At 39.1% G+C, this 24,881-nt stretch overlaps 3 protein-coding genes and 1 non-coding gene across 5 annotated transcripts; 3 read left to right on the top strand and 1 right to left on the bottom strand.

The window, feature by feature from the left end:
* The first annotated feature begins 6 nt into the window (after positions 1 to 6).
* On the top strand, positions 7 to 18,914 carry nonC (serine/threonine-protein kinase Smg1). Its single transcript, XM_088030879.1, has 6 exons — positions 7 to 153; positions 209 to 600; positions 647 to 7,032; positions 15,330 to 16,901; positions 16,955 to 18,772; positions 18,824 to 18,914. Exons 2-6 carry the CDS (start codon positions 267 to 269, stop codon positions 18,899 to 18,901), a joined length of 10,188 nt encoding a protein of 3,395 aa, XP_087887005.1. The 5' UTR covers positions 7 to 153; positions 209 to 266; the 3' UTR covers positions 18,902 to 18,914.
* mAChR-C (muscarinic Acetylcholine Receptor, C-type) lies at positions 7,044 to 13,951 on the bottom strand. 2 transcript variants are annotated; one of them, XM_088030881.1, is made up of 2 exons: positions 13,103 to 13,951; positions 7,044 to 7,536 (listed from the first exon to the last, which is right to left on the bottom strand). In XM_088030881.1, the coding sequence occupies exons 1-2, from the start codon at positions 13,769 to 13,771 to the stop codon at positions 7,105 to 7,107; spliced, it is 1,101 nt and encodes a 366-aa protein (XP_087887007.1). In that variant the 5' UTR covers positions 13,772 to 13,951; the 3' UTR covers positions 7,044 to 7,104. The 2 variants fall into 2 exon arrangements, with proteins under 2 accessions (XP_087887007.1, XP_087887008.1); XM_088030882.1 differs by lacking the exon at positions 13,103 to 13,951 and adding an exon at positions 10,117 to 10,907 and having other exon boundaries at positions 7,090 to 7,536.
* Positions 18,915 to 19,850: 936 nt separating the features above from the next.
* On the top strand, positions 19,851 to 24,525 carry Tmf (TATA element modulatory factor). Its single transcript, XM_088030126.1, has 7 exons — positions 19,851 to 20,872; positions 20,922 to 22,358; positions 22,674 to 22,992; positions 23,043 to 23,304; positions 23,355 to 23,547; positions 23,595 to 23,847; positions 23,899 to 24,525. Exons 1-7 carry the CDS (start codon positions 20,016 to 20,018, stop codon positions 24,280 to 24,282), a joined length of 3,705 nt encoding a protein of 1,234 aa, XP_087886252.1. The 5' UTR covers positions 19,851 to 20,015; the 3' UTR covers positions 24,283 to 24,525.
* Positions 24,526 to 24,753: 228 nt separating this feature from the next.
* TRNAI-UAU (transfer RNA isoleucine (anticodon UAU)) lies at positions 24,754 to 24,845 on the top strand. The gene is given in 2 exon segments: positions 24,754 to 24,791; positions 24,810 to 24,845. It is a non-coding gene; the product is annotated as a tRNA-Ile (tRNA).
* Positions 24,846 to 24,881: the final 36 nt, after the last annotated feature.

Here is a 24,881-nt window from a genome sequence, read left to right as displayed (position 1 = left end):
TTCAGTTTATTTCCGTTCAATTGTAAAAATTAAAGGTTTAGTCAAACGTGACAACCGCGCATTACGTCACCACTTAGGGATTTTCGCTCTTTAGTGTTTTCGATTTTTGACCATATTGTGTGACAGATGCAGATTTTCAAGAAAAATCGTTGGGTTTGTATGATATTTTGTCCTGAAAATTTGACTCACTTCCCATGGTTATTTCCAGATTATAGTACAGTTTCGTCTATGTATATGAAAGCAATTTTCGTAGCGGCATGTAAGTGATGATATCGAATAACACGCCTTACAAGCTCAAAGCTTCAAAAAGCTCTAAAGAAATAAACGATTACGACAATAATCACTCTGACGATAATTACGAGAGTAGCAGTGTCGATGGAGATGTAGAAAATAACCAAAAGTATCATGTTTACTCGCGGTATAGAGGCTCTGGGAGACCGCGCTCTAGTGAGTTTCGGTCATCCAAAATCAGTGAGCGTAGGGGGGCTTACAGGGGCCGAGGAGGTCCACCAAGCCGCCGCGGAGATCGAGACGGGGATAATTTTTACATCTTGAATAGGAAGTATCAGGAGTCACTATCTAGACATGCAGATTCATCAGGTAGGCGCGACATTCAAATAACTTTCAGCTAATTTTTTCCTGCTAGGGTCTTATCATGGAAAATTTTACGAATCCGAGAAGAAAAACGACATTAAGCTCAATTTGCCGGAAGATACGCGTATTTCTAAGCTTTTGCGGCGGTTGAGTACTGAAGCAGACCAGGAAAACTCATTGGCTATTTCTAAGAAGTTATTGGAGGTATTATTGCTGCCAGACAACGCTCAATATGTGCGGAAAGCTTTTCATATACTTGGCGATTCCATGTATGAGATTTTACAAGTGTCGCCGGGTCCTCTCGCCAAATTACAGGCCACCCGAGCTCTGGGAAGAATGGGCTACATTATGGGACAAGAAAACGATTTTGACAGATATCAGAACTGGCTTTTTGTAAAAATGAAGAACTCTTACGACGAGATGCAGATTCTCCTTATGAAGTCCTTTAAAGAGACACTGGCTTTTGAAAAAGACAAATCCGTTTTACAAGACCATGCTGAGAATTTAATGCACCACTTGGTGACGTCGATCGAGATAACAGAGAACGCTGAAGTTTTCAAGGCTATTTTAGACATTCTCATGACAACTGTCGAACTTTATCCAGATTGCTTCTACACCCAATTTCAAGACACTGTAGATCTTTTGTTTGGATGGCATGTAGATCACACCCAACCGCTAGCTAACATCGAGTTTATTTCCCGAAACTTGCAAAGAATTTCGTCGCACTTCAAGTACAATCTTGATTTCGCCGTATCTCTGATAGAAAACTTCCTGGAAGATATTACTAATTTTAGTAATCAGTTGGGAGACTCTGAGACCAACGCTTTGGAGCACGTTAACGTTCTAATTCTTGCTCTTAACACCATTTTGAAATGCCTTGGGGATAGTTTTAAGCCCTGCAACAACAAACATATCACTGTAGAGTTTGTTTCCACCTGCTTGAACCAGATTTTGAAGACAGTTAAAGACGTTTTGGAGAATTTTTCAGCAGATAACATTATCATAGCGGCGAACGAAGGTATTGGGATTTTATTAGGACAACTGGATAATAAAACTCAGGTTCTGAGTAGTGCCATTTACAGTTTAATTGACTTAGAATTGTCAGTTGTTAACGAATTTTCCGATGCTACCACGGTGTCGGTGCTTTTGCTAATTTCAAAGATCATCAAAGAGTTGTCGGCTAACTTACCAATAGAACTCATCGAGAAGCTTATCGGTCCAAAGTCGGAGATCGTGAAGATGCGGTATTCACACTTTAAGAACATTCAGGACTCTGTCATTTGCGTCTACCAAGCTCTGTTGAACCTCAAGAATGTATCACTGTTACAAGAAGCCTATAGATACGTTTTAGGTGACTTAGAAGTCGTCTATCGTTCGATAGTGCCTGGTATCAAACCGTTTATCCAGAGTAATCCCTTTACTGAAGATTGTTTTGATTTGACTAATGAACAGAGGGAGTTAACTGTTTTATTTTTACTGAGATGCCTGTCTCAATTGGCCAACGCTAGCTCGATCATAGTCATGTGGGCACTGAACCCTAGCATTCTGGAACTAGTGGGTGTAAATCTAGAACCCTATCAAAAGTCGTTAGCTAGAAACAACCCAGCATTACAATACAGCCTTTTGTATCTTCTGTACTCTCACTGCAAGTGTTACAACCATTTTATATCTAGCAGTAATCTGGTGGCGAAGAAACAAGACCAACCCAGCTTGATGGGACTTTTCACGTTAACGGACGTTCTCAACGTCAACGATGTGCCAAATACTTCTCCAAATCTAGGAAATTTCGAAATTATCCTAGATATCTTGCACAAGACTTTGAGTATCCAGACTCCGTGCGAAGTCACTTTGCTCTTGTTACAATGGTTCAACGACATCCTCATTAATTCTGACAGTTATTTGGCAAACTTGTACGACAACGAGAAGTTTGTCGCCGTCACCGAAGTCTTGGTCAAATGCGGCTACCATTTCAACACCAAGATCGTTCTTTCCGTTTGCACCAATCTAGAGAAACTTTTGGCGAATAAACAGTTGTCGTGGAGCAACCACTTCCTCATCAATGTTTGTGATTTAGTGAAGTTACATCTTAATTCAAACTCCCAAGAAATCAGGCTTTGCTACTCAAGATTATCGATAAACCTTCCCTGGGACGTCGCAGTTGTAGAGTTCAACAAATCTAACTCGAACTACGATGTCAAGAAGAAGACAACCAACATAAAGACTTATTCAAATTACATGATCTGGATGGCGCAACACTTGCATTTAAATAATAGTCTCACAGGAGACATCTACCCATTACAATTTAAGACTTTCATGGATTACTTGCTTAAGAACGAACCTCCAGACGCACCCAATTGGCTCGAAGATATCTTCATTTCAAGCTGGCCACTTCAGCACAATTACAAAGTAATGGACTTCTTCTACGATCTTGCCCTTAACTCACGGGTGATTTTAAACAGTTTTACGACTCTTGAGAGTGCCCAGTTCTGTGTTAATTCAAAGCTGCGTACACCTTTAGGAAAACCCAACGAAACTTTCACGAAGATCGAGGGTGCTTTGAATCAGTTAGGGAATGACCTTATCAACACAAAGAAGAAGGACGGTGAACACAGTCGTAACGACAGCGTGCGTGTTAAACTTCTACTACAGTTCATTGAACACTTGGAAAAGTCCATCTACAGTGCTTCTGAAGGTTGTGCCATGGCAATGCCGCAACCACCGAAGCTTGTCCGATCGTTCTTCATCACAAATACGAATACATGCAGTGAATGGTTGAGCCGCATCCGAATGGTTGTCATCCACATATCAATGCATGCGGGAGATCCTTGTACGGCTGTCAGACATGGCCAAGCTTTACTTGGGGATTTAGTGACCACTGGCCGCACCAACGGTGTTGAATTTGAAAGAACTGTTATTTTCGTTACGTTGGCATTACTTCAAATGAGAGAAGCTGAAGCACTTGCTGGGTTGTATGTCTGGTGTAAGACGACAACGAATCGCAAGTTTATTTGGATTAAACACGCTGCAGACCAAGCGTCTAAGAAGTACGAGTTAGCCATTGAAGGGTACAGAAAGATTCTAAAACACACTGATGATGAGAGTGAAAGTTCAGAGATGGAGAGCGACACCCAAAACTTCATTTACGATCAGATCGCAATATGCTATAAAGAATTGGGAAACTGGGTGGAGATGATTAATTGGAATGCCGCAGATAATGCTGCCGAGAAAATGGATAACGGACGGAGATACTGGTTTAGTACGACTGATTGGTCTTGCGTGAACAACCTGTTCAATGTCGAAGTTGGTAGACAAGTTTTCACAGATATGTGTACTTGGAACTACAAGGAAGAAGCCAACTCTTGGAGTTTGTACGAGAACTTAACCACGTTAGAAACCAATCTCTACGGTTTAGCAATGAACATTTCCAACAATAAAGAACTCGATAAGAAAGTGGAAGATAATCTAACTCAGATTCAACGTTCGATTAGAGATCATCTGAAATTCGCTCCTTCAGAATACTTACAAAACTTGTTAGTGATGCAATACGCCAGTCAGGGGGTCAAAAATATTCTCTGTCATACTGCTGCAAATACCGTCTTCTTAGTGTCTGAGGACTTCGAGACAGAAATCGCAAAAGTTGATTCTTCTATCCTACGTAAAGTTTTATGGTGGTCAGATTATTTCAACACTGCACAAACCCAAGGTCCCTCTACATTCTGCACTAACCTACGCATCGACGTGATAAAAAGAGCCCGGAAAGAACGCAACTTTAAACTAGCTTTCGCCCACGTCAACAAGTTCATGAAAGACAAAGAACTGACTCTTGAAGACAACGGTTTTAACACATTAGCGAGTAGATTCTTGCAAAAAATCCGTGATATGTCAGTGTGGAGCGTCGACACCGCTCGCATCATCATGGAGATCATCAAACTCTCATACCAGACAGACCAAAATCGCCAGCATAGCTTCAATCTTTGTGCTTCAGCGTCTACGGCGATCTCGAAGTACGCAGAACTTTGTGGAGGTGTTGAGCTAAAGAAGATCAGTAGTAAGATTCTGTTGAAGCTCGCGAACTGGCTCCAGACCAACGAAGAGATTTGTTTAACGGAAATCAACAGCCCGTTGGGCAAACTCTTGATGGTGCTCCCCGAAATTGGAATGATGGAAAACACCGCATCTAGCGTAATTCCAATGAGTGAAATGGCCATCGGGAAGTTACTACAATTCAGCGTTCATCAGAGTGCTGGAATGGCGAAAAGTTGGAATACTTTTGGTACCTGGTGCTATCGTTGGGGCCGTAAAATTGTGGACCACAGTTCCGATGTTCACAACAATTTAACCGACGAGGATTATGCAGTTATAAAGAATCTGTTGCCTGCGAGTACCACCCAAGAAGATTTGAACAGAATTGTTATGATTTTGTCACAGACTCGCTCAAACTTGGACGATGAAGATATAGAATCGCACGATTTAAACACATCGGAGATGATTCTGAGTCAGTTACGATACATCGGGGTGTTACAGAATATGCCTGAAGCAGATCTCCAAGGTATGGTTCAAATCTGGCGAAACACGCAGAAAAGGGTCTACACATACTATGCTCTGAGTGCGGAAGCGTACTTCAAGTACTTGCAGTTAACAATGAACGCTGAAAATGTCACCAAGAGTACCGAATGTAACGTCATCACCGTCACATTACGACTCTTGAGACTCATGGTGAAATACGCTCTTGAGTTACAAAACATCCTCGAGGATGGGTTACAAACTACCCCAACTCAGCCATGGAAAGTCATCATTCCGCAACTCTTCTCCCGATTGAACCACCCTGAGAGCTACGTCCGCCACCGCGTATCCGACCTTTTGTGTCGAATAGCTGAAGACGCACCGCATTTAATTACATTCCCTGCTGTTGTCGGCGCTCTTGAAGGCGGTCTCAAATTCGACTTTTCCGAAATTTCCCTCCCTAAGGATTGCCTGTCGCAGAACAACGAATGTAACGATGAAGAACTGAACGAAGAAGAAGATAACTATGAAAGCGACAACGAAGATTCTACCAATGCCCTCCAATCGTGCTTTAAAACCATGGTCGATACTCTCAGTAAACAAGACCCGGAAACCATCGCTCAAGTGCAGACTTTGGTCAAGGAATTACGTCGCATTACGTTACTCTGGGACGAGTTGTGGTTGGGAACTTTGGCGCAACACCAGACAGAGATCACGAAACGCCAGCAGCAACTTGAGTATGAAATCGAGAAAGTAAACGAGAACCCCAATTTGAATAAGGAAGAGAAAATGTCGCTGATTGCGGAAAAGCACAGAATTATTATCAAACCGATTGTTTTCGTGTTAGAGCAGTTGCAAGAGATCACGAGCGCGGAGGCAGAAACTCCCCATGAGAAGGAGTTCCAAGAGAAATATTTAGATGAAATCAAAGACGTAATTGCGAAATTGAAGAACCCTGAGAATGCGGATAAACCGCAAGAGTCTTTGCAGCCACTAAAGACGTTGCAGAAGCAGTTCCAGCAAAAATTCCATCGACGTGCGTCTTATACTCTTAAGATGCAATCGATTAGTCCAGTTTTGGCGTCTATTAAGAACACCGTAATTGTGATGCCTGGTTTGGCGACGTCCGCTAAGACCAGAGTTACAATATCGCATGTTTCTAATGTGGTCTCGATTTTACCCACGAAAACAAAACCGAAGAAGTTGATTTTCTACGGTTCCGATGGACAAACGTACACCTACTTGTTTAAAGGCCTAGAGGATCTACACTTAGATGAGAGAATTATGCAGTTTTTGAGCATCGCCAATACAATGATGGCTCAGAACGCTGATTGTAACAATTTATATCGCGCTCGACACTACTCGGTTATACCTCTGGGACCCCGTTCAGGTCTGATTTCATGGGTGGACGGTACTACTCCGGTGTTTGCTTTGTACAAACGTTGGCAACAACGCGAAATGGCGAAGCCGTTCATCAAGAACAACGTGAATACGACGACGAGTGTATTACGACCCTCGGAGCTCTTCTACAACAAACTGAACCCATTGTTAAAAGAACACGGAATAAAAAATATCGAAAATCGTAAGGAGTGGCCTTCGAGTGTCCTCAAACAAGTTTTAACGGAGTTGATGGCAGAAACCCCGAGCGACCTACTCGCGAAAGAGCTTTGGTGTAACGCGGTAGACGCCAATGCATGGTGGCAGGTGATGAAAAGATATTCCTATTCGGTGGCGGTCATGAGCATCATCGGCTACATCATCGGTCTTGGAGATCGCCACCTCGACAACGTTCTCGTCGACTTAACCAGCGGCGAAGTGGTCCACATCGACTACAACGTTTGCTTTGAAAAAGGCAAAACTCTACGAGTACCCGAAAAAGTTCCCTTCAGACTCACACCGAACATCCGAGGAGCTTTGGGCGTCACAGGAATCGAGGTGAGTTCAATATGAAAAGTTTTATTACATCTTATATTACATATCACAAAGTTAAGAGTCAATATGAAACCGTCACCACGTCGTGTTCACTGTTGTCATTTCGGTAGAGACACTGCACTCGTGTTCATCATAGTCTTTTTGAGTTTGAGAGTTGTTCTCCAAGTCGATATCGGTTTGAGCTGCTACATTGTCGTGGCCTTTATCACTTCCGATTGCTGCAGAGTTCCTTTTACTACTGGGAACGTGGTTGGTGATGTAGTTGGTTTTTTTGGTAGCGTCGTTGGGCGAATGACAAGTTAGTAGACACCAAAAAGCTTGACGGAAATTGGAGTTTTTCCAAGCGTATATCACAGGGTTCATGCCGGAGTTGCATACAGCCATTGTAAAGGCGATCTCGTATGCGAGACTGTATTTGATGCTGTTTCCGGTGATGCGGTAGTAAGTGGTCACAATGAAATAGGGCATCCAACAGACGGAAAAGCAGCCCAGGGTCAGCATGACGACCTGGGGAAGAAAGATTTTTCGATAAATCGATATTACTGTCTTATGTGTTGAGGTTTATGCATGTCAAGTCATGACATGTAAAGAAATAATAAATAATAATAATCTGTCTAAGATTAACTCTCTAATGCTTTAGAAAAAACCCTTGAAATTGTTTTCATAATTTTGGCTGATAGTTGACATCTGGATTCCAAGTTCCTGGTCGATCTATAATGTTGCCAAGGATGTTTCATTTTTTCCAAGAGAAGGACATGCAAAAACAGTTTACATTTTTTCAAATATAATAATTGGTATGCATTTTGCAGAAGAAATGGTAAAATGTTTAATTGAACAATTTAGATATTTTTATATGCTGCATAATAATTTAAATATCAAGCGAGGTAAGAGAGATTTAGCCATAAAACATACAATTACCAGGTAAACAATCACTCATCGAGTTTTGACGTAATTTACGGGATTGCGTAGAAAACTACGATTAAATAATATTTGACGTAATAATTACTGTATTTATTGTCACCAAGTTAATTTATTAACTATTATGTACCTGGAAGCAAAATTACTTGTCCTTTACTGTCTTTGATGGGAACGCATAAATAACACTGTAACAAAATTTTACAAAAAGGATATAAATATCATTTGTGTCAGTTTTCCTCAAGAAAAATAATAAATTCATTGTTTCTCGCTTTGAAAAATTAACAATTATATTCATAAAATATATTCATAAAATAAAACAAAAGTGTTAAAAAAAAACAATAAACTTTGAAACTATAAAATGCGGGTTTACGTAAAAAATTTAAAATACAATTTTTGTTCTTTTCCTTTTTGTTAGCAAATGGAAAATAACAGTAACCCAAAATAGCAGCCAGTGAAATGATTTAGAAGTTCTCCAAATACTGGAATTTGTAAATGTCATTGACTTGAAAGGCTCATGGATACCATGTCTTTAGACCCGAGGGGCAATTTCCACAAAAAAAAATTGAACCTTTGACATAGCCTATTTGGAGATTTTACTGCCGACATAGACTTTATACGCTTCCCAAAATTTTGTCGCGGAAATTATTTTGAGTTTCACTTATTTAATTGTTATATAACATCCCCTTACGTAGATAAATAGATCCGCAAACAATTTACATTGTCATCTTGCGCCCACTTTTTAATTCGCAGTGAGGAAAACAGCGAAAACAGAAATTTTTTAAAATATTTTTTTTCTTTTAATATAACATTTTGACAAAACCAATAATCACATGTCAAAAAGTACGTCAGTCTCTAACGATAAATATGAAAAAAATAACATAATTATTTTTGCTGTTACATTACGTAATCAGTTAGATTTTTTATATTGTCTTCCAAAGAGAACAGTTTAAAAAAGTGTCATTATGGTTTTACAGTATTTTTGTACATTTGATTTTGTAAAGTGTGGGTTACAAGACGTGATTAATTTTTAAGAGAACTGATATTTTTTCTTTGAAGGCTTTTTTATAATGATTTTTAGATTTCTAAATTTCTAGAAAATGATTGTCACGTTACAATCATCAATGACTTGCAAAGCCCCCTCCAATGTACTTTTCCTATAAATTCCCGTATCATTAACCTTGTTTTGTTGGAAAACTCATTTAACTCGATAAGATCTAGCCGGTAAATCCTTTTCTAATTAGGTCAGGATAAACAAATTGATGTTCTTATCCACTGTAAAATTTGTTTACCCGACTAATGATTTCAATTCAAGATAATACGTTCATCCAAGTCTCATCATGTAAATTTTCAATTAGACATCATTGGAAGGCCGCATTTTGTATTAGGGATTAATTGGTATACAGAACGGTGATTAAGTGCCCCATACCGATTTTGTAGCGCGGTGATTGACTATCGAGGACCTGTGTTTATTTATAGTGTTTTATATAACATGTCATTCGTATCAATTCCAGACACGTGGGCGCATGGAAATTTCAAAATGTGCGTCAGTTTAATCGAACCTAGGACAGAGATTGATAAAGGGCTTGAAAGCATTGACGTCGGCGATACAATAACGGTCTTTTGAGCCGGATAACGCGGGTGTGGATACAAAAATGATGACTTCACAGTTTATAAATCAGTCGATTGGTTTTTATTGCGAGAATCCAATTTAGATGGACAAATATTTATGAGGTCATTAAGTTCGGAAACAAACGATTGTTGTGACAAAGCGGTGCAAAGTAAGTGTCAACATTCAAGCAAAAAGAGTAATAAAAAAAACATTCAAACAAAATAAGCACATTACTAACTTTTCTGCTTGTTTTTTTTAAATGTTCTCCACGTGTTTTCCAGATGGTTAACATTCGCTTAGATGTTTTTATTTCATTCAAATAAATAACTCGAAAGCTTTTCATTCTTATAGCTATTACTCTTCCACACATCGACGCTGAAATTTACTAATGTAATTTTATCGAGATTCGACTATTTCAATTCGATCACGCCAGTTTTAAAATTAGATTCCATAGTTTTTAACTTTTTGTTGTTTATGAATTGATTAAATTACCTGTTACGTCAAGGACCTTCAACTCTGCGAAGGTTATAACTCATAATTATCTTTTGTTGGGTAATTACCTGAATGGATTTGGTGTCTTTGATGCTATGCGTTTGGTAAAGGTTCGTGGTGCTTCTGATTCTTTTAGCATGTTTCGTCGCCTCCCTCCAGATCTTGATGTAAACCAGAAGCATCACGCCCCATATCAAGACAAACAGAGGTGTCAACACGAAATTGAAGTACACATTAGGGATGATTTGAACATCGCACATTTCTCGAGGGTTCCATGAGTTCCAGTAGATCAACACCGTGGTCATAGTCAACGAAAACACCCACACTAAAGAAATCAAAAGTAACGACGTCCCTCTTGTCATATATCTGTTGTATTTCAATGGATGCACAATGGCAGAGTACCTATCAGTAGCCACGACGAAGAGATTCAATATCGAGCTGGCACAGGCGAAGGAAATTAACACGAATCTTAACAAACAAGTGTCTTTTTTCTTCCCAAAAAAGTCATACATATAAAAACACATGTGGTAAGGAACAGAAAGACCCACTAATAAATCACTGACGGCTAAGCTGAAGATGAATTGATTGGAGACCATCGCCGAGAGCTGACGAGTCGTTAATATGGCCAAGAGGGTGAGCACATTTCCAGCCACCGCGGCACAAATGATAATGGAATACACTGCTATCCACAAACCTCCACCTACATAGCTGTTGTAGAGTGAGTTTTCCATTATTGGTTTGGCAACATTTCAACATTTAATTCGACACTGGCACGAGAGTTCCAGAGGATGCAGCGACCACCACTGAAGCTGCCGCGAAATAGACTGATTGTGAAGCGATGATTAGAGGTGCCGGTATCAACAAACCAAGCGGCGGTGGTAAAGAAAAATGACGAGAAGAGATTTATGATTTATTTGAGTATGGGACCAGCGAACAGATATTTATTTCAGGCAGATTAATGTCCTTTCGACATTTGCCACTAGCCATGATGACGGATTGAAGTTTGATTGAAAAGGATGCGAATAATAGAAAATTTTCTCTAGAAGTAGGTCTGGGTCTGGATGATAATTTTATTTTGACCCAGTTTTTGGTAATCTGGCGCACACTCCAGTTATCATTTGCACTTCTCTCATTGAATTGATTTACTCGCTCATATTCGTTTGCTTATAATGGCAGAAGGAGCTGTTGGCTTCTTCCTTAGCAGGAAGCAGAGCTATTTTGGCACCTTATATGGACAACAATTTGTGCCTAATGAATGAATGAATAAATGAATGAATAAAAGCATGCTTGTAGTTCAAATAGTGAACATTTGAAATATTGTTAACAAACAAATTATTCTCGATAAAACCGCTTACCTTGACCAGTTATGATTTTTTGCTGCAAGGAGGAAGTTTTCCACTTTAAAATAATTTTTTGCTGATTCTAATTAATACTGAAACTGAATTATATTTCATTGATTTGACATTTCAGGCAACCATCCACATTAATTATGACCGAAAATTATAAAACCATCAAGGCTTGTTCTGCACTTTTCACTAATTTGCTTTTTTATCGCTGCTATAAAGACTGCGAGTCACTTATCATCCTCGTAACATGCAATTGTTTAATAACAAACAAAACCTTTAATGAATATTATTACAACTCAATCTACACCTTAATCTAATCCGGAGAATTTTAATTAAACCGCTACAAAAGGAACAACGCGTGCGATAATTGTCTCCACATTGTATTTTATTATATTTCTACTGCACTTGACCAATTGCTGCACTTTTTGATTAAACCAACTTTGTTTCGATCGGTTATTTCCACTTTGATAGAAATTAGCGCAAAAAGCCTTCACCTTTGGTATGAATTTAATGTAAATCAAATTATTCGATTAAAGTATGATATTTGACGTTTTACGACTTTTCCAAGAAATTCAACCTGTTCTTGATGGTTAATTAGTTGAATTACTTCATAATAATCGTAAAAGTTTGCACATAAACGTCTCACGTGTTTAAAATGTGGGCTTTTGGATCAATTAATAGAAAAAGTGCTTAAAAATTGCTGAATTATTAAAATAAGCTTGTTGTTGAGGTTATTGCACACCGGGAATTGGGGTTTCGGTTTTCAGTGCGGTTGGAAATACCGGATGCGAATGAAATCAATCCTTCAGTAAAAAAAAGGTTTGAAAATTTCGTAAAGTGAAATTTGCTGTTTTTACATCCTTATTTTGAAGTTTTGATCTTTCGTCTAAAGGGGTATTTTCAATTAAATTAATATTATTTCTTCTACTGTATTTTTATTGTAGCAAAAATTTCAATTTTCGAAACCTAATTTTTAAATCATAAACAATTCTTAATTATTGTTGTCGTATAAATTATAATAATTTTTTTTCTATCAGATTTTATTGTTAGACGTAAATTAATTCTATCATAGTATATTTTATTTTATATTCTTCTTATTTTCTGTTTTTGTAGAGGTCATATAGCCAATTTCGTCTTTATCTTTCGGTCGTCCAAAAGTGTTGTTTTTGTTGCTTTTTTGCTCACAAACTGCAGGCGTTTTAACAAAAAAGTAAAATGAAATAAAAATTTAATAATCAGGAAACATCAAACTAAATTTGAATTTTGAAATTTACACAATTATAAGACAATAAAGAATTCGGAAAAGTACATAAAACTGCTGTAAAAATTTATTGATAATAAAACAGTTAATAAAACGCCAGACTTTCGAATATAAAAGAATCAGCTATAAAATCACAAACTTTTCTAATAAAAAAAATGAATATTTAATAATCTGACCACTTGCCAATAAAATACAATAAAAATTTTGAACATAAATTTTCTTTTCAGTTTTCACTTCCAAAGACAAGCATTTCGTCGCCTTTATTCACAAATTAGCAAAATCATGTTACGTCACCTTATTTACCAAACAATTAAGTTCAAATATTCATTAGCAAACGCTTCTATTTATAAATTTTAATGAAGCTTCATCTCAATACCGCGCGAAATCGCTGCGACCATGACATTATCTTCCGACTCTTTCATCGCTTTATTGCTGAAAATCATTTACCTGCAACGACTTGGAATCGCTAACATGTGCACTTCTTGATAAACTGCTTGCTTTTTTGACTCTCTTGGCGTGGCGACGCGCTTCATTCCAGATTTTAACATAGACCATAGACATCGTCAACCAAGCTAAAGCGAAGAGCGGTGTCAGCATGTAGTTGAAGTAAACAGTAGGAAGAAAGTTGACGATGTCACAATCTTGTTTTTCGTCCCAATCATTGTAATAAATGGGTATGGTAGACCAAGCAATGGTTAGAATCCATCCTCCAAGAATCAAAGTCCACACCATCTTTGTGGTCATGCATCTGTTATAGTGAAGAGGATAAACAATGGCGATGTAGCGGTCAGCCGCAATGGTTAACAGTTTGCAAATTGAGTGCGAGCATGTGAAAACCGGAATGATGAAGAGGATGATGCAGTAAAGTTCTTCGCCTCCTAAGTCATCATTGTAGATGTAAAAACACAGGTGGTAAGGGATGTACAATCCCACTAACAGATCACTGATAGCCAAACTATAAATAAACTTATTCGCTGTGATTGATGACAGGTGTTTATTAAAGGCAATCGCAAAGATTGTCATTAAATTTCCTAAGACTATCACAACGAAAATGACAGAAAACACGGTCATCCAAGTCGCACTTCCGATATACGGCGCTCCCGAACTGTCGTTCATTTCGCGAAAGCACTCCCGGATTAGAACTGATGGATTCTGGACGCTTTCAACGCTTTATTGAATAGTGAAGTTGCGTCATTTCTTCCATTGATGGTTCTTAGGATTGACCACTCGTGGCGTATGTTGTGGTGATAGTAGCCGCACATCGAAAAACATACTGTACTCATCGTACACTGTTGGAGGATCAAATAGCAATTTGTGAAATAATCACGTCATCCTTTATTTGTTCTGCTATTCATCGGTTATGTGTTATGATTTTTTAGCTAGAAGAGGACGAGGGAGCTGGAAATCAAGCTGTTTTTCTCTGTGACGGATGTGTATTCTGTTTTATCTTTTTCTGTTAAATTAAATCATGAGAGCGATATTAGATTTACTGAATCGATTATCGCTGTTTTGACACTCGAAATTGTAGATACTTTTATGATGAGAATGTAATTGATATTCTCTATCATAGCTATTATCATTCCAATTTGAATGGAATTTGCAACTCTTTGATCTGAAATTGATGAATTTTACAGGTTCCGGTCAAAATTTTAGGTATTTTTACAAGAATTTCAAGTTAGGGAACAACTGTCAACGTGCTGTACCACCAAAGAGTTAATCCTAAAGCAAAACAAAAGTAAAAAGAAGTGGATTCAACAGTTTGCGTCGTAGCAACCCTATTCAATTTTAGTTCGCCCCACTAACTTTGTGATTCATATAATTTGTAAAATCTTTTCATGTCTTTAGAAAACAAAAAAGACACGTGTGGATTTGCCGTTCAAAGAACTATTCTTATTATGTTCTTTTCCGAAAAACTGGTTATTAAATAACTTTACGGAACTAAATTAATATGTACAGAATAGAAGTTTTATCCCACGATAAAGATAAGCAACAATTTAATAATCACTTCAGTTTTTTTTTTAACCATGTCCTATCTCATTTTGTGCCTCTTTACAGTAATGAAGTTTTGATTTGAACGAGATAAAATCATTACCACTCTAAATGTCAAGGTTATTTTTTCCAAAATCGATTTTTTATTTATTTGGTTATGAGGATCCTCTGGGTACTGTTTTTTCCGATTATGCTCATTGACCCTTGATCTCATATGCATATTCAAAATTTACGAAAATGAAAAGTCATTCTGCTCGATTATGAATGAATCGAACTACTATAAAACTTCTGTTGTTATTTTCGCCAATTTCGTTATCTCGCGATCGTAAATACATAAAAATGATGCGTTGGAAACTCCATTCTTGGTAATTGTATTCAACATTGTTGTTGTTAAAAGTACCGACATTATAAAAGATTATTTTCCCCCAATTACCCACGTAGAGCGTGATAAATTTGTTTTTTAACGGAACGAAATTCGTGATCATAAATTAAAACAGTTTTTTCATTATGTACGAGGGATTATCGTGTCAATCGCAAATCGTCTATCGCTGTGATAAACGCCATTTTGTTATCACCACTTGAAAGAATGTATGTAATTTATTGAATATTACAAAATACATAGATTTAGAACGTTAATAGCGGAAACTTTTATTGGATACAAGAATGATATTTCTCTTGTTTACAGGGTATTTTTAGAATGGCATGTGAGAGCGTCTTGAAAACCATGCGAAAAGGAAGAGAGACGCTTTTAACACTACTGGAAGCATTCGTTTACGACCCGCTCATTGACTGGACTGTTGGGGGTGAAGTATTGGCAGGAACTAGTTTCGGCGGTATTTCATCCACCGTCAGCACCAGACAGAGCAAAAAGGATTTAGAGAAAGAAGTGACCCTGTCAATGTTCAATGTGAGGTGTACAGAAATGCGAATTGAGTGGAATGAAAACAGAGATAACATCAAGAACGACATTCCAACTCTTCTTTCAAGCTTCAATTCGTGGCTGGACGTCCACAAGAGTATCACCGAAACCGAGGATTATCTACAAGACCTTCACCAGCAGATGGCCTTGGTAAAAGAAGCGGAGGCTCACGGTGCTAATAAGCACAGTCTCTACAATCTTCCGTCACGCTACGAAATTTACTGTAAAACGCAAGAAGCGATGAAGACAGCCAAGAAAGACATCGACAAAATAATGAACGAAGCCGAGGCCCACATTACTTCATATCTAGAAGCTTTGAAGTTCCTCGAGAGTACGCAATTCTCGAAATGGCTCACCGACTTAGCCGCTCCTGGTACAGACATGAATATCTTTGATTTAGTCAAAGAATTCCTCCACAACGCCGGGAAAAACGACGTCATAACTCAGTGCGAACAATCAGAAACCGACGTCGAACAGTTTTCGAAGCTGCAGAACTTATCGATCCGCCGATGTCTTCAGCTTCTGCAAGAGTATCACGTCATCTTGTCGCAGTGTCCGAAATCCTTCATTGAGAACCACCGCATGTACTTATTCCTGAACTGGTGCAAGTTCATGATAGAAAACAAATCGGTGGAGAGCTGCGATGTCGTTTACGAGAAGTTTCGTATTTTCTTGGATCTTGGCAACGCCAAACACACGCTACCGTTCTCCTACAGCTTAGAGGCCTTCTACAAAGAAACTGCAGCTCAAGTTAACAAGCTATACGAAGACTTGACAAAAATTAGAGCACAAGAAACGAGCGCAGCGCTTGAAAAGATGTACGCTGCCGCGAGACTAGGAGTGTCCACATTTCTTAACTGTGAAAAAGGAGCGTCTCAAGCCTTTGAGTTCGTCATCGCCAACGAACTGGTGCTTCTTAATAAAAACTTTTTGACACTCGAAACTGCAGCTAGTCGCAGCGGGGATTTGTTGATTAAACTGACATCGAGGGACGGAGATTGGTTCTTGGACGAACTTGTTTTGAACAGCACTAGAGTTGTGGAAATGATCAACAATTTACCGTTGAATCAAGAAGCCGAAGATGAGAAATTTGTGAGAGTGTTGAACGGTATCAGGAGTGCGAATAATGTCTACAAAGGTCTTCACGAGTTGCATTTTAATTTCCATACGATCATTTTGCCTGAAAGCATGAAGAAAATCCAGAGTGAGGAGCCGACAGCCATACAGATGATCACGGATCTGGGGAATTTGATAATGGAGTTGGGGATGACGATTCCTGAGATGATCGCACAGTTGGAGAAGATTTTATCGTGCTTGTTCATGCAAATGGAGATAAATGTAAGTTTCAGTTTTTAACTAGATTACGTACTATGTAAATATATTTCTTGTAGCCTTCCTATGAGTTAGTTCTCGAACGGGTCGCAACCCTCAGAGCCAAGTTCCACGTCCTTCTTCAAACCCAGTCGGACCCTCTCAGCGCCGGCAAAATGCTCCTCATGGGCTTCAACGGCCTCTTCGACAAACTTACTCAAGAAATGCACACGTTGGTCAACACTTTGGGTAGTTTGGACATTCCTACCTCCTGGAAAAAACTCGATCAAGTTAAAGAAGCAAAAAGCATAGCTGCTCATATATTCAATCCGAAGGTCCATGAAATCCTCGAAGACATCTTTTTACTAAAGCGTTTACAAACGATGTCGGAATTCTTTGGTCTCACTCTTGAAATGTGCCAGTCATTTAAAGGCACCGGAAAATGCGTTGTTTTCAACGACGAGCAGTTGGTGAAGCCTGTGAGACAATTCATAGCAGATTTTATTTCCCGTCAATTGCTGGGGATTACTACCGAAGCAGTGGCATACGCGGTGTGCTTCTTGTTGCAGAATTTGACTTTAGATGTCGTCCATGAGATCGAACAGAAAGATATAGGTGCTGAGACGAAAGTGCCTTTGGATGAGTTGTGCCATAAAGCTTGGAATTACTTTTTGAAACAAGGAGTTTTTACGCAAAATCTTGTATCACAAGCTTCCAGTTTCTCCGCGAATTTGAAAAGCGCTTGGGAAAAGATTCAAGAACCAAAGAAGATCGAGTTGAAGTTAACAGTGCTACAATCAAGCGCAATGCGTATTCAGAACCAACTTGCGGTTTATAATTTCATGTACGAAGAGATTTTAACACAGCGTCACGTGTATACAAGTATACGAAGCAAGTTTATCTTTGAACTTAAGGACGAGATGACCACTTTAAGGAACGTGCATTCGAAATTGATTGAGGCTAGAGAAAAACAGCAGAGTTTGATCGAGAGTGCACACCAGAGACTCAACTGGGCGAAAGGGGCGAACCCGAATGTTATCGAGATTTCGGCAGCTTTTGAAACTGCAGTTGCCGCTCGCGATGGACGGCTTAACCTCGAGCAAGGCATGGCAAGCGAGGCTTTAACTTCTTGCAAAGTAATTTTACAACACGAACTCTTACGGACGCATTCTAACGAGTCGAAGGCCTGTGATAAGATGTTTTTGAACAGCTTTGATAAGTGGAGAATCGCATGTCAGTATACTAGTTCTAGAAACGATGTTCTCACACCAACAGAAGAGAGCATCATGAATCTGTTGACGACGGATTTGTTGCATAACCCGAAGTGGTTGGAGGCGATTTCTGAGATCATTTCCGATTTGATAACAATGTCACAGAGAAAGTTGACAGAAGATAGAGCAAGTCTTATGTGCGTCTATGATGAGTTGATTTCTTCCGTTGAGAATTTCAAGGAGTTGTACAATGTACATTGTAAGCTCATGGTGGATGTAAAGTCTCTCATTAAGTCGATGACTAAGATCGAGGACTACGCCACTCAAGCACAACAGTTTGTGGCTGATTATCGACAATACATCGATAGTTTTTCTTCTTTGTTTGCGAAGTTTAAGAAAGACATGAACATAGAGGATGTCAGAGCCTGTATTGAACATTTGCGTTTTTTGGAACAACGCAGTGAACACATTTATGCGGATTTACTGAATTTAGAGGCGACCAGGAATCGCCCTCAGTTGATGAGACAAGATGGCGTCTCTGTTAGTCCGACAAAGATAGCGAAGCAAGAGAGCACAACCAAGGGACAACAGAGGAACGCTTATGCTGTTAACGTTTGGCGCAGGGTTAAGATGAAGTTAGAGGGACGAGACCCAGATCCTGGCAGAAAGTATACTTCTCAAGAGCAGGTACGAGTAATATAAAACGAAAATTTTAAAATCTAATGTTTGCTTATTTAGGTGGATTATGTGATCCGTGAGGCGACCAACTTGGATAACTTGGCCTTTTTGTACGAGGGCTGGACACCGTGGGTTTGAAGTCCATCAAGTGCGGCAGTAAAGCCCTGCCTGGATCTCTCTTCAGTACTAGTAATGCGCCAGTGCGCACTGGTCGCCGTGGGTGAAGCAGCAGCGCCATCTCTAACTATACTTGTCATCAGGCCAAGTCGCTTAGTTTTATTGTTCTTGCAAGAATTTGATTTAGGAATCGAAGGATTGAAAAAATTAAAAAACCCAAAACAAAAAAAAAATGTTCTTGCACTATCGGTAAAACTCTGCAACTTGAACATAGTAAAGTATCTCAAAGTTAATGCTGCTTTTCATTTTAATTATCAACGGTCATGTCAGAGTCGACAAACGCGCTGTCGAAATGGCAGCATCTGTGTTTTCAAAATGGAGTCTTGATGTTTTTGAAGTCGACGTCGTCGATGTTCTAAATTTATTGTACCACGCAACATTCTGCGGTACTTTTGGGCCGAATTTACATATGATTTGGGCATTTTTCTCCTGACCAGATGTGTGTAAATTCAGGTGCGATCTTTTTACTGTTCATGTTTCCTACTATATCTCCAACTCTATTAGTAAACAACCTTCAATGATGCTCTTAGCTCTCATATGTAACTGTTTAACACGGATCTGACAAAGGTATAAATTGATTTTTAGATGTAGTGTGTTTTAATTGCTTATCTAGGGTGTTATTTTGTTTTATAAGTTTGATTTTTATTTAGAAATTGTAATAAATGTTTCATGAGGACACTTTCCATTCTTGAATACCACGCCAAAAGAATGACAAACTTTGTAGTGTTTGTACGACCATGTTTATTACTTTTTCTGATTTCTTTTATCATAATATATAATATACTTATTAAATTATCGTTTTTATTTCTCCCACAAACCAGATTTTTTTTTTTTTCGTTTTACGGTGCACATCGTATCACCCCATTTGACGGTACCCTCCAACTTCCACCCGCAGTCTCCTGTCATAAGTGTCAAATGTCATCGTGAGACGTCAACATGCCATAACTGTCAAAAATTGAAAACAATGCCCTTAAACGAAGTAATTTCAGTCAACGAAGCCTTTCTAATATAATTTTTCGAAACTATCGCCTTTAAAGTGAATTCCAAAATTTCATGTTAACCTAATAATGTAATCATGAGTTGGTTTGATGCGTCAGGCTTTGCCAACATAGCAAAATCCGCATTACGTGAAGCCCAAAGGACCATTGATAAAGCTTTAGATATAAAAGATGACGAAATTAATCCAGTTCCTGCAAATACACCCATTGACACTAATTCGGACGACTTTTTTGGGACATGGGGCATCACACAATCAGGTCATATAAAAGAATCAAAGAAAGATGATGAGAGCACCAGGCAAGCAAAGATGCAGTCGAGTTTGTGGGGGTCTTTTACAGGATCGTTCTTTGATAGTAATAAAGACAACCCTAAGAGTCCTTCTATTGACAGTTTAGATGATTCTATGGATACTGGCAGTGAGCATTTTAGCAGAAGTAAGTTAGTGGTACAGCAGAGCGATGATGGGGATAGTTACTACTCGAGGCTGTCGTCCATTGAAACTGATGAGGAGACAGTTACTAATGAAGGGAACAATACTCTAGGAAAAATTGAGCTGCAGTTAGAGTCTCCTGAAAGTCCTCCAAGTGGGGAAATAGTTGTCAAGAGGCGGGAAAAACCATCCAGTTCGTTTGTTAATCGCCTTTCTGTAATCAGTAGTGAAAGTGGTAAAAACAGTTCTGAGAGTGTGGAGTTAATAACTTGCAGTACTGAGTGCACTACTAGTCCAGAGTCTGAACTATTTTCAGGGGAACAGAGTATATCTACTTCTAGTTCAGCAGTAGCTAAACACACTTCAGAGTCTGTAGAAGTGCTGTCTCAAAGTTTAACTAGTCCTAGTTCTGTTGAAATTATTGGTTTTGACAGTATAGACAGCAGAAATCAAGATGAGTTTGCGTCGCCGCTGGAATCACCGCTTGTTGAAGAAGAAGCTAGGTAACAATTTTCTAGAGACGCTTCAAAATAATGTTATTTTGTTTTCCAGTCCTTATGTGGAAAAAAACACCCCTGATAGCGTGGAAGTCATCCCCGAAGACCAAGAAGAAAGCGTCGCTGAAGACACAATGTCATACACGTCAATCTCAGAAAGCACTTCCGCCACAGTTCTCGACCAAGCTTTTCTTCATCTCAAACCTCAGAAAATGTTAAAAGATACTTATAACACCACTATGACGGAAAGTGACCTTTCCCTCAGCCCTGAAAAGAACCACAGCTTCACAGATGCCATCACGCGTGCCCCCAGTAGAAGCGGCATGCATCTACCCCTCACTCAAGTCAATCAAGTTTTAATCGACACTCAGCCTCAAAGTAGCAGGCAGGATTTGTCCAACCTTCTGAAAAACACGAACATTATCGACATTCCTCAAGAAGAAGGTCAAACAGAATCATGCGATGAAGGCTCACAGTCCGATCGCACCGTAATCGCGAAGGATGGAGGAATGGACAGTAGCAGCGACACCAGTATTACTGAGACCGGGATGAATTCGGTGTATTTGAAGAGTTTAATTGCTGACGCTATGACTGAGAAGACTCCGGAATGTAGTGAACAGAAAACTAGCCATTTTATGGATCTTTCCCAGAGTATGATAGATTCAAAGCAAGGGAACGTAGTGTTGGAAAACATCTCCATCAGTCAGTTGGACATGCCACCTCGAGAAAACTCGCCGGTAAGTTCAGAGAGTCGCTCAGATTTAGTGAAAATCGGCTCCGATCACACATCAGGACACACTTCCGGTGATGAATTAGAAACAACCACATCGTCAGATATTGAAATTATTTCGAGTCCCAACGGTGACTCCAGCAGTACTCAGAGTCGCCAAAGTCCGGCGAAACAAACTTGCATCAAAACGAAATCCGAAACGAAAGATTTACTCTGCAAAATGACTATGAAAAAAGCAAAAGGTCATACAAGAGAACTTTCCGAAGCTTCAAGTATTAGTGACGACTCCCACTCCTCCGAAGTTGATAGACTCATTAAAAGAATATCAGAAATGACGGACATATTAGAATCGAGAGAATCGAAATTAATAGACATAAACCGGAGGAACGCAGAGTTGCAAGAATTGAACACGGATTTAATGCACCAGTTGGATACCATGCTCACGAAACAGCTGGAGTCGGTGGATTTGTCGCAAGTCACGGAAGAGTATACGCAGAGGTTGTCTGCTTTAGAAAAGAAGTTCCAACAAGCGATTAGGGATAAAGACACGCTGCGGAAGCAGCTGGAGCAGAGCAAGCAGGAGGCTGCCACTAGATTGAGTAAGGGCGATTTGGAAACGATGATGAACGAAAAAGATGAAACGATAAAAGAGTTGAGAGAAGAAGGCGAGAAGTTATCTAAGCAACAGTTACAGCATTCCAATATAATCAAGAAGTTGAGGGCGAAGGAGAAGGAGAACGAATCGACCATTAAGCATTTGAAGTGAGTTCTTTTGTTTTTGTTTTTTTTAGATCATAATTTTGTGGCTTTATTTTATTGTGCAAATAGTTTTTATTGTGTAGTTATTCTAACATTTTTTCAATCGTAAACAGTAATTAAATGACATCTGTCAAGAGATAGTGAGTTAGTAGACAAAAACCGTGTCTTGATTGTTTTTTATAAAATGAAAAAGAATATTGGAGTTGTGGTAAGGTGAGTCTTAGCAAGTTTAAATAAAGACAAATATTCCGTTTTTCAAGCTTACATACTCGAAGGCCTTAAAAAATAGCCTTCCCTCAAAGTTTATCCCTCTTTCAGAGAGACAATCGAGGACTTGTCGTCAGAAACCGACCGCTTGAAACGCTCCCTAACAGCGAAAGAAGAAGTCGAAAGATCCCAAATTGAAGCAGTCCACCAACTAACAGCCAAAAACAAGAAACTCGACAGTGAAGTGGCGAAACTCCAAAGTCAACTCGACGACCTTACTCAAAAATATGAAACGGCCAAGAAGTCACTGGACGCTGCCAAAAAGGAACTTGTCGACAAAAACAAAACCAGTTCCGAACTTATCGCTCGCGAACATAAACTCGAGAGTTTGGAGAATGAAAAGCGACAAACGGAGTCGCAGAACGCTGCCGTAATACTTTGAATTACCACTTTTCCTAGGTTTTTACTGTTCTGTTACAGATTATAAGCGAACTCGAGGAGTTACGAGCCAAAATGCGACAACTAGACTTGGACTACGCAAAAAAAGAACAGTCTTTCCGAAAAGAAAACAACGATCTTTTGCGGCGTCTTGAAGACGCCGAAGCACGAAATGAAGAATTATCACAGTCAATTATGGAAGTCAGTAAACCGTTGGTGAGGCAGTTAGAGTCTCTTCAAGCAACGCATACAATCAAAGTCGCGAATTTTGAGAAGATAGAGCAAGAATTGTCACTTAAAATCAGTACGTTTTTGTGCTATAAAAGAAGTAAAATGACATGTTCCGTTTTCTAGATGACTTGCAGAGTAGGTTACAAGCGTCGCAGAACACCGAAAGAGTAGTCAAGGATGATGCAGTCGGCTTGCGGGCGAAACTTGCGGATCTAGAATCGCAAATCAGTTCCTTAAGGCACCAGAACGAGATGACGAAAATGCAATTGGAACAACACAAAACAGAGAAGCAAATCGCAGAGCAAGACTTAAGAAGGTAATTTATTTATTCACCGTGACGTTGTTTTCATTTTGTTACCACAGGGATGTTGAAGACCTGCGCGAAAAATTAAAAGTAGAAAAAAACAGAGTGGAAGAACTAACTAGAGATGCTTCACATCTTCAAGAAGCACTCACGCTCGAGAAATCAACCAATGAAATGGAAAGAAAGAAAAGCACGATTCAAGAGCCACCCAGTTTGGGGCGGAATTCTCCTCACACTGGTAGTAATTCCCCAACTTTGAGTCTCGGAAAAGCTTCACTGGCGGAATCCCTTGGTAGTTCCTTCTGGTCTCAAGTGAGTCGTTTTTTCTTTGTTATGTATTATCTTTCACGGATGTTTCATTAGGATGAACCCCTCGACATGGGTCAAGCCCCACGCTACACCAATATGTTTGAAATGCAAATGCTTCAAACCAACTTAAAACAACGCGACGGGGAAGTGCAACAGCTTCAGTGGGAACTAAATAGACGCGAGCAAGAGCGGTCGTTACTAAACCAAGAAATATCATCTCTTTTAACAAGAGTTGAAGATCTTGAGGCCAAAACTCGAAATTATGATACTCTTAAGGAACAACAAGGGGACTTGCAACGACAGTACGATACTCTTTGTCAACTATTTGGGGAAAAAGTGGAGGAAAACGAAGAATTGAAATTAGACCTTCAGGATGTGAAAGAGATGTACAAAAGTCAGATTGATGAGTTGTTAAGACAGCAGAAGCAAAATTTATAGGCTACGTAATTTATTCCGCTTGTACAGTATAAAGTTGCTTTTATAAGAATTTTTATGACTAGATGATAGTTATTGTGTTTTGTGATACGGGATTTTTATTTATCAGTTAGTGGGTGCTGATAGTTGCTGTTTTATCTTGGTAAAAGTATATTGCACTTAAAATTTAACCTGTGATATGAATATTTAGCTTCTGTTTTGAAATTATTGTACAAATTCCATCTTGTAATAAATGTTGTTAAGCGAGCTGGTGTTTTAATCACGGTTTGAATTTAGCGCCAAAATCATAACCTCTGTTGTCAAACAATTATGAAAAGTTATTTGATATTAAAGAAAAATGAGTAATTATCGCCACAAATGTTACAAATTCTCATAATAAGTGCCTGGGGACATTTTGGGTGAAAAATAAAATATGATTAATTTATTAAAATACGGTCGTCTTTATTACTGCCTATTTCACGCGGTTCCACCATAGCTCTAGTGGCGCAATTGGTTAGCGCACGGTACTTATAAGACAGTAGTCGTGAGCAATGCCGGGGTTGTGAGTTCGAGCCTCACCTAGAGCATCTTTTTTTTCACAGTTGTGTGTTTTTTTTAATATC

This window comes from Gnatocerus cornutus, chromosome 2 (assembly GCF_029298725.1).
Source record: "Gnatocerus cornutus isolate USDA-ARS CGAHR chromosome 2, icGnaCorn1.1, whole genome shotgun sequence".
Classification (NCBI taxonomy): Eukaryota; Metazoa; Arthropoda; class Insecta; order Coleoptera; family Tenebrionidae; genus Gnatocerus; species Gnatocerus cornutus.
This window is presented reverse-complemented; position numbering and strand designations above follow the sequence as displayed.

Excerpts from the sequence above, each read along its gene's own strand:
- nonC (XM_088030879.1), top strand. The coding sequence starts at position 267 with ATGATATCGAATAACACGCCTTACAAGCTCAAAGCTTCAAAAAGCTCT. Across the intron at positions 601-646 it reads TAGACATGCAGATTCATCAG|GGTCTTATCATGGAAAATTT; the intron begins GTAGGCGCGACA and ends TTTTCCTGCTAG. Across the intron at positions 7,033-15,329 it reads TGGGCGTCACAGGAATCGAG|GGTATTTTTAGAATGGCATG; the intron begins GTGAGTTCAATA and ends TCTTGTTTACAG.
- mAChR-C (XM_088030881.1), bottom strand. The coding sequence starts at position 13,771 with ATGAACGACAGTTCGGGAGCGCCGTATATCGGAAGTGCGACTTGGATG. Across the intron at positions 7,537-13,102 it reads GCGATTCCAAGTCGTTGCAG|GTCGTCATGCTGACCCTGGG; the intron begins GTAAATGATTTT and ends TTTCTTCCCCAG.
- Tmf (XM_088030126.1), top strand. The coding sequence starts at position 20,016 with ATGAGTTGGTTTGATGCGTCAGGCTTTGCCAACATAGCAAAATCCGCA. Across the intron at positions 22,359-22,673 it reads TCGACCATTAAGCATTTGAA|AGAGACAATCGAGGACTTGT; the intron begins GTGAGTTCTTTT and ends TCCCTCTTTCAG. Across the intron at positions 23,305-23,354 it reads AGAATTGTCACTTAAAATCA|ATGACTTGCAGAGTAGGTTA; the intron begins GTACGTTTTTGT and ends TCCGTTTTCTAG.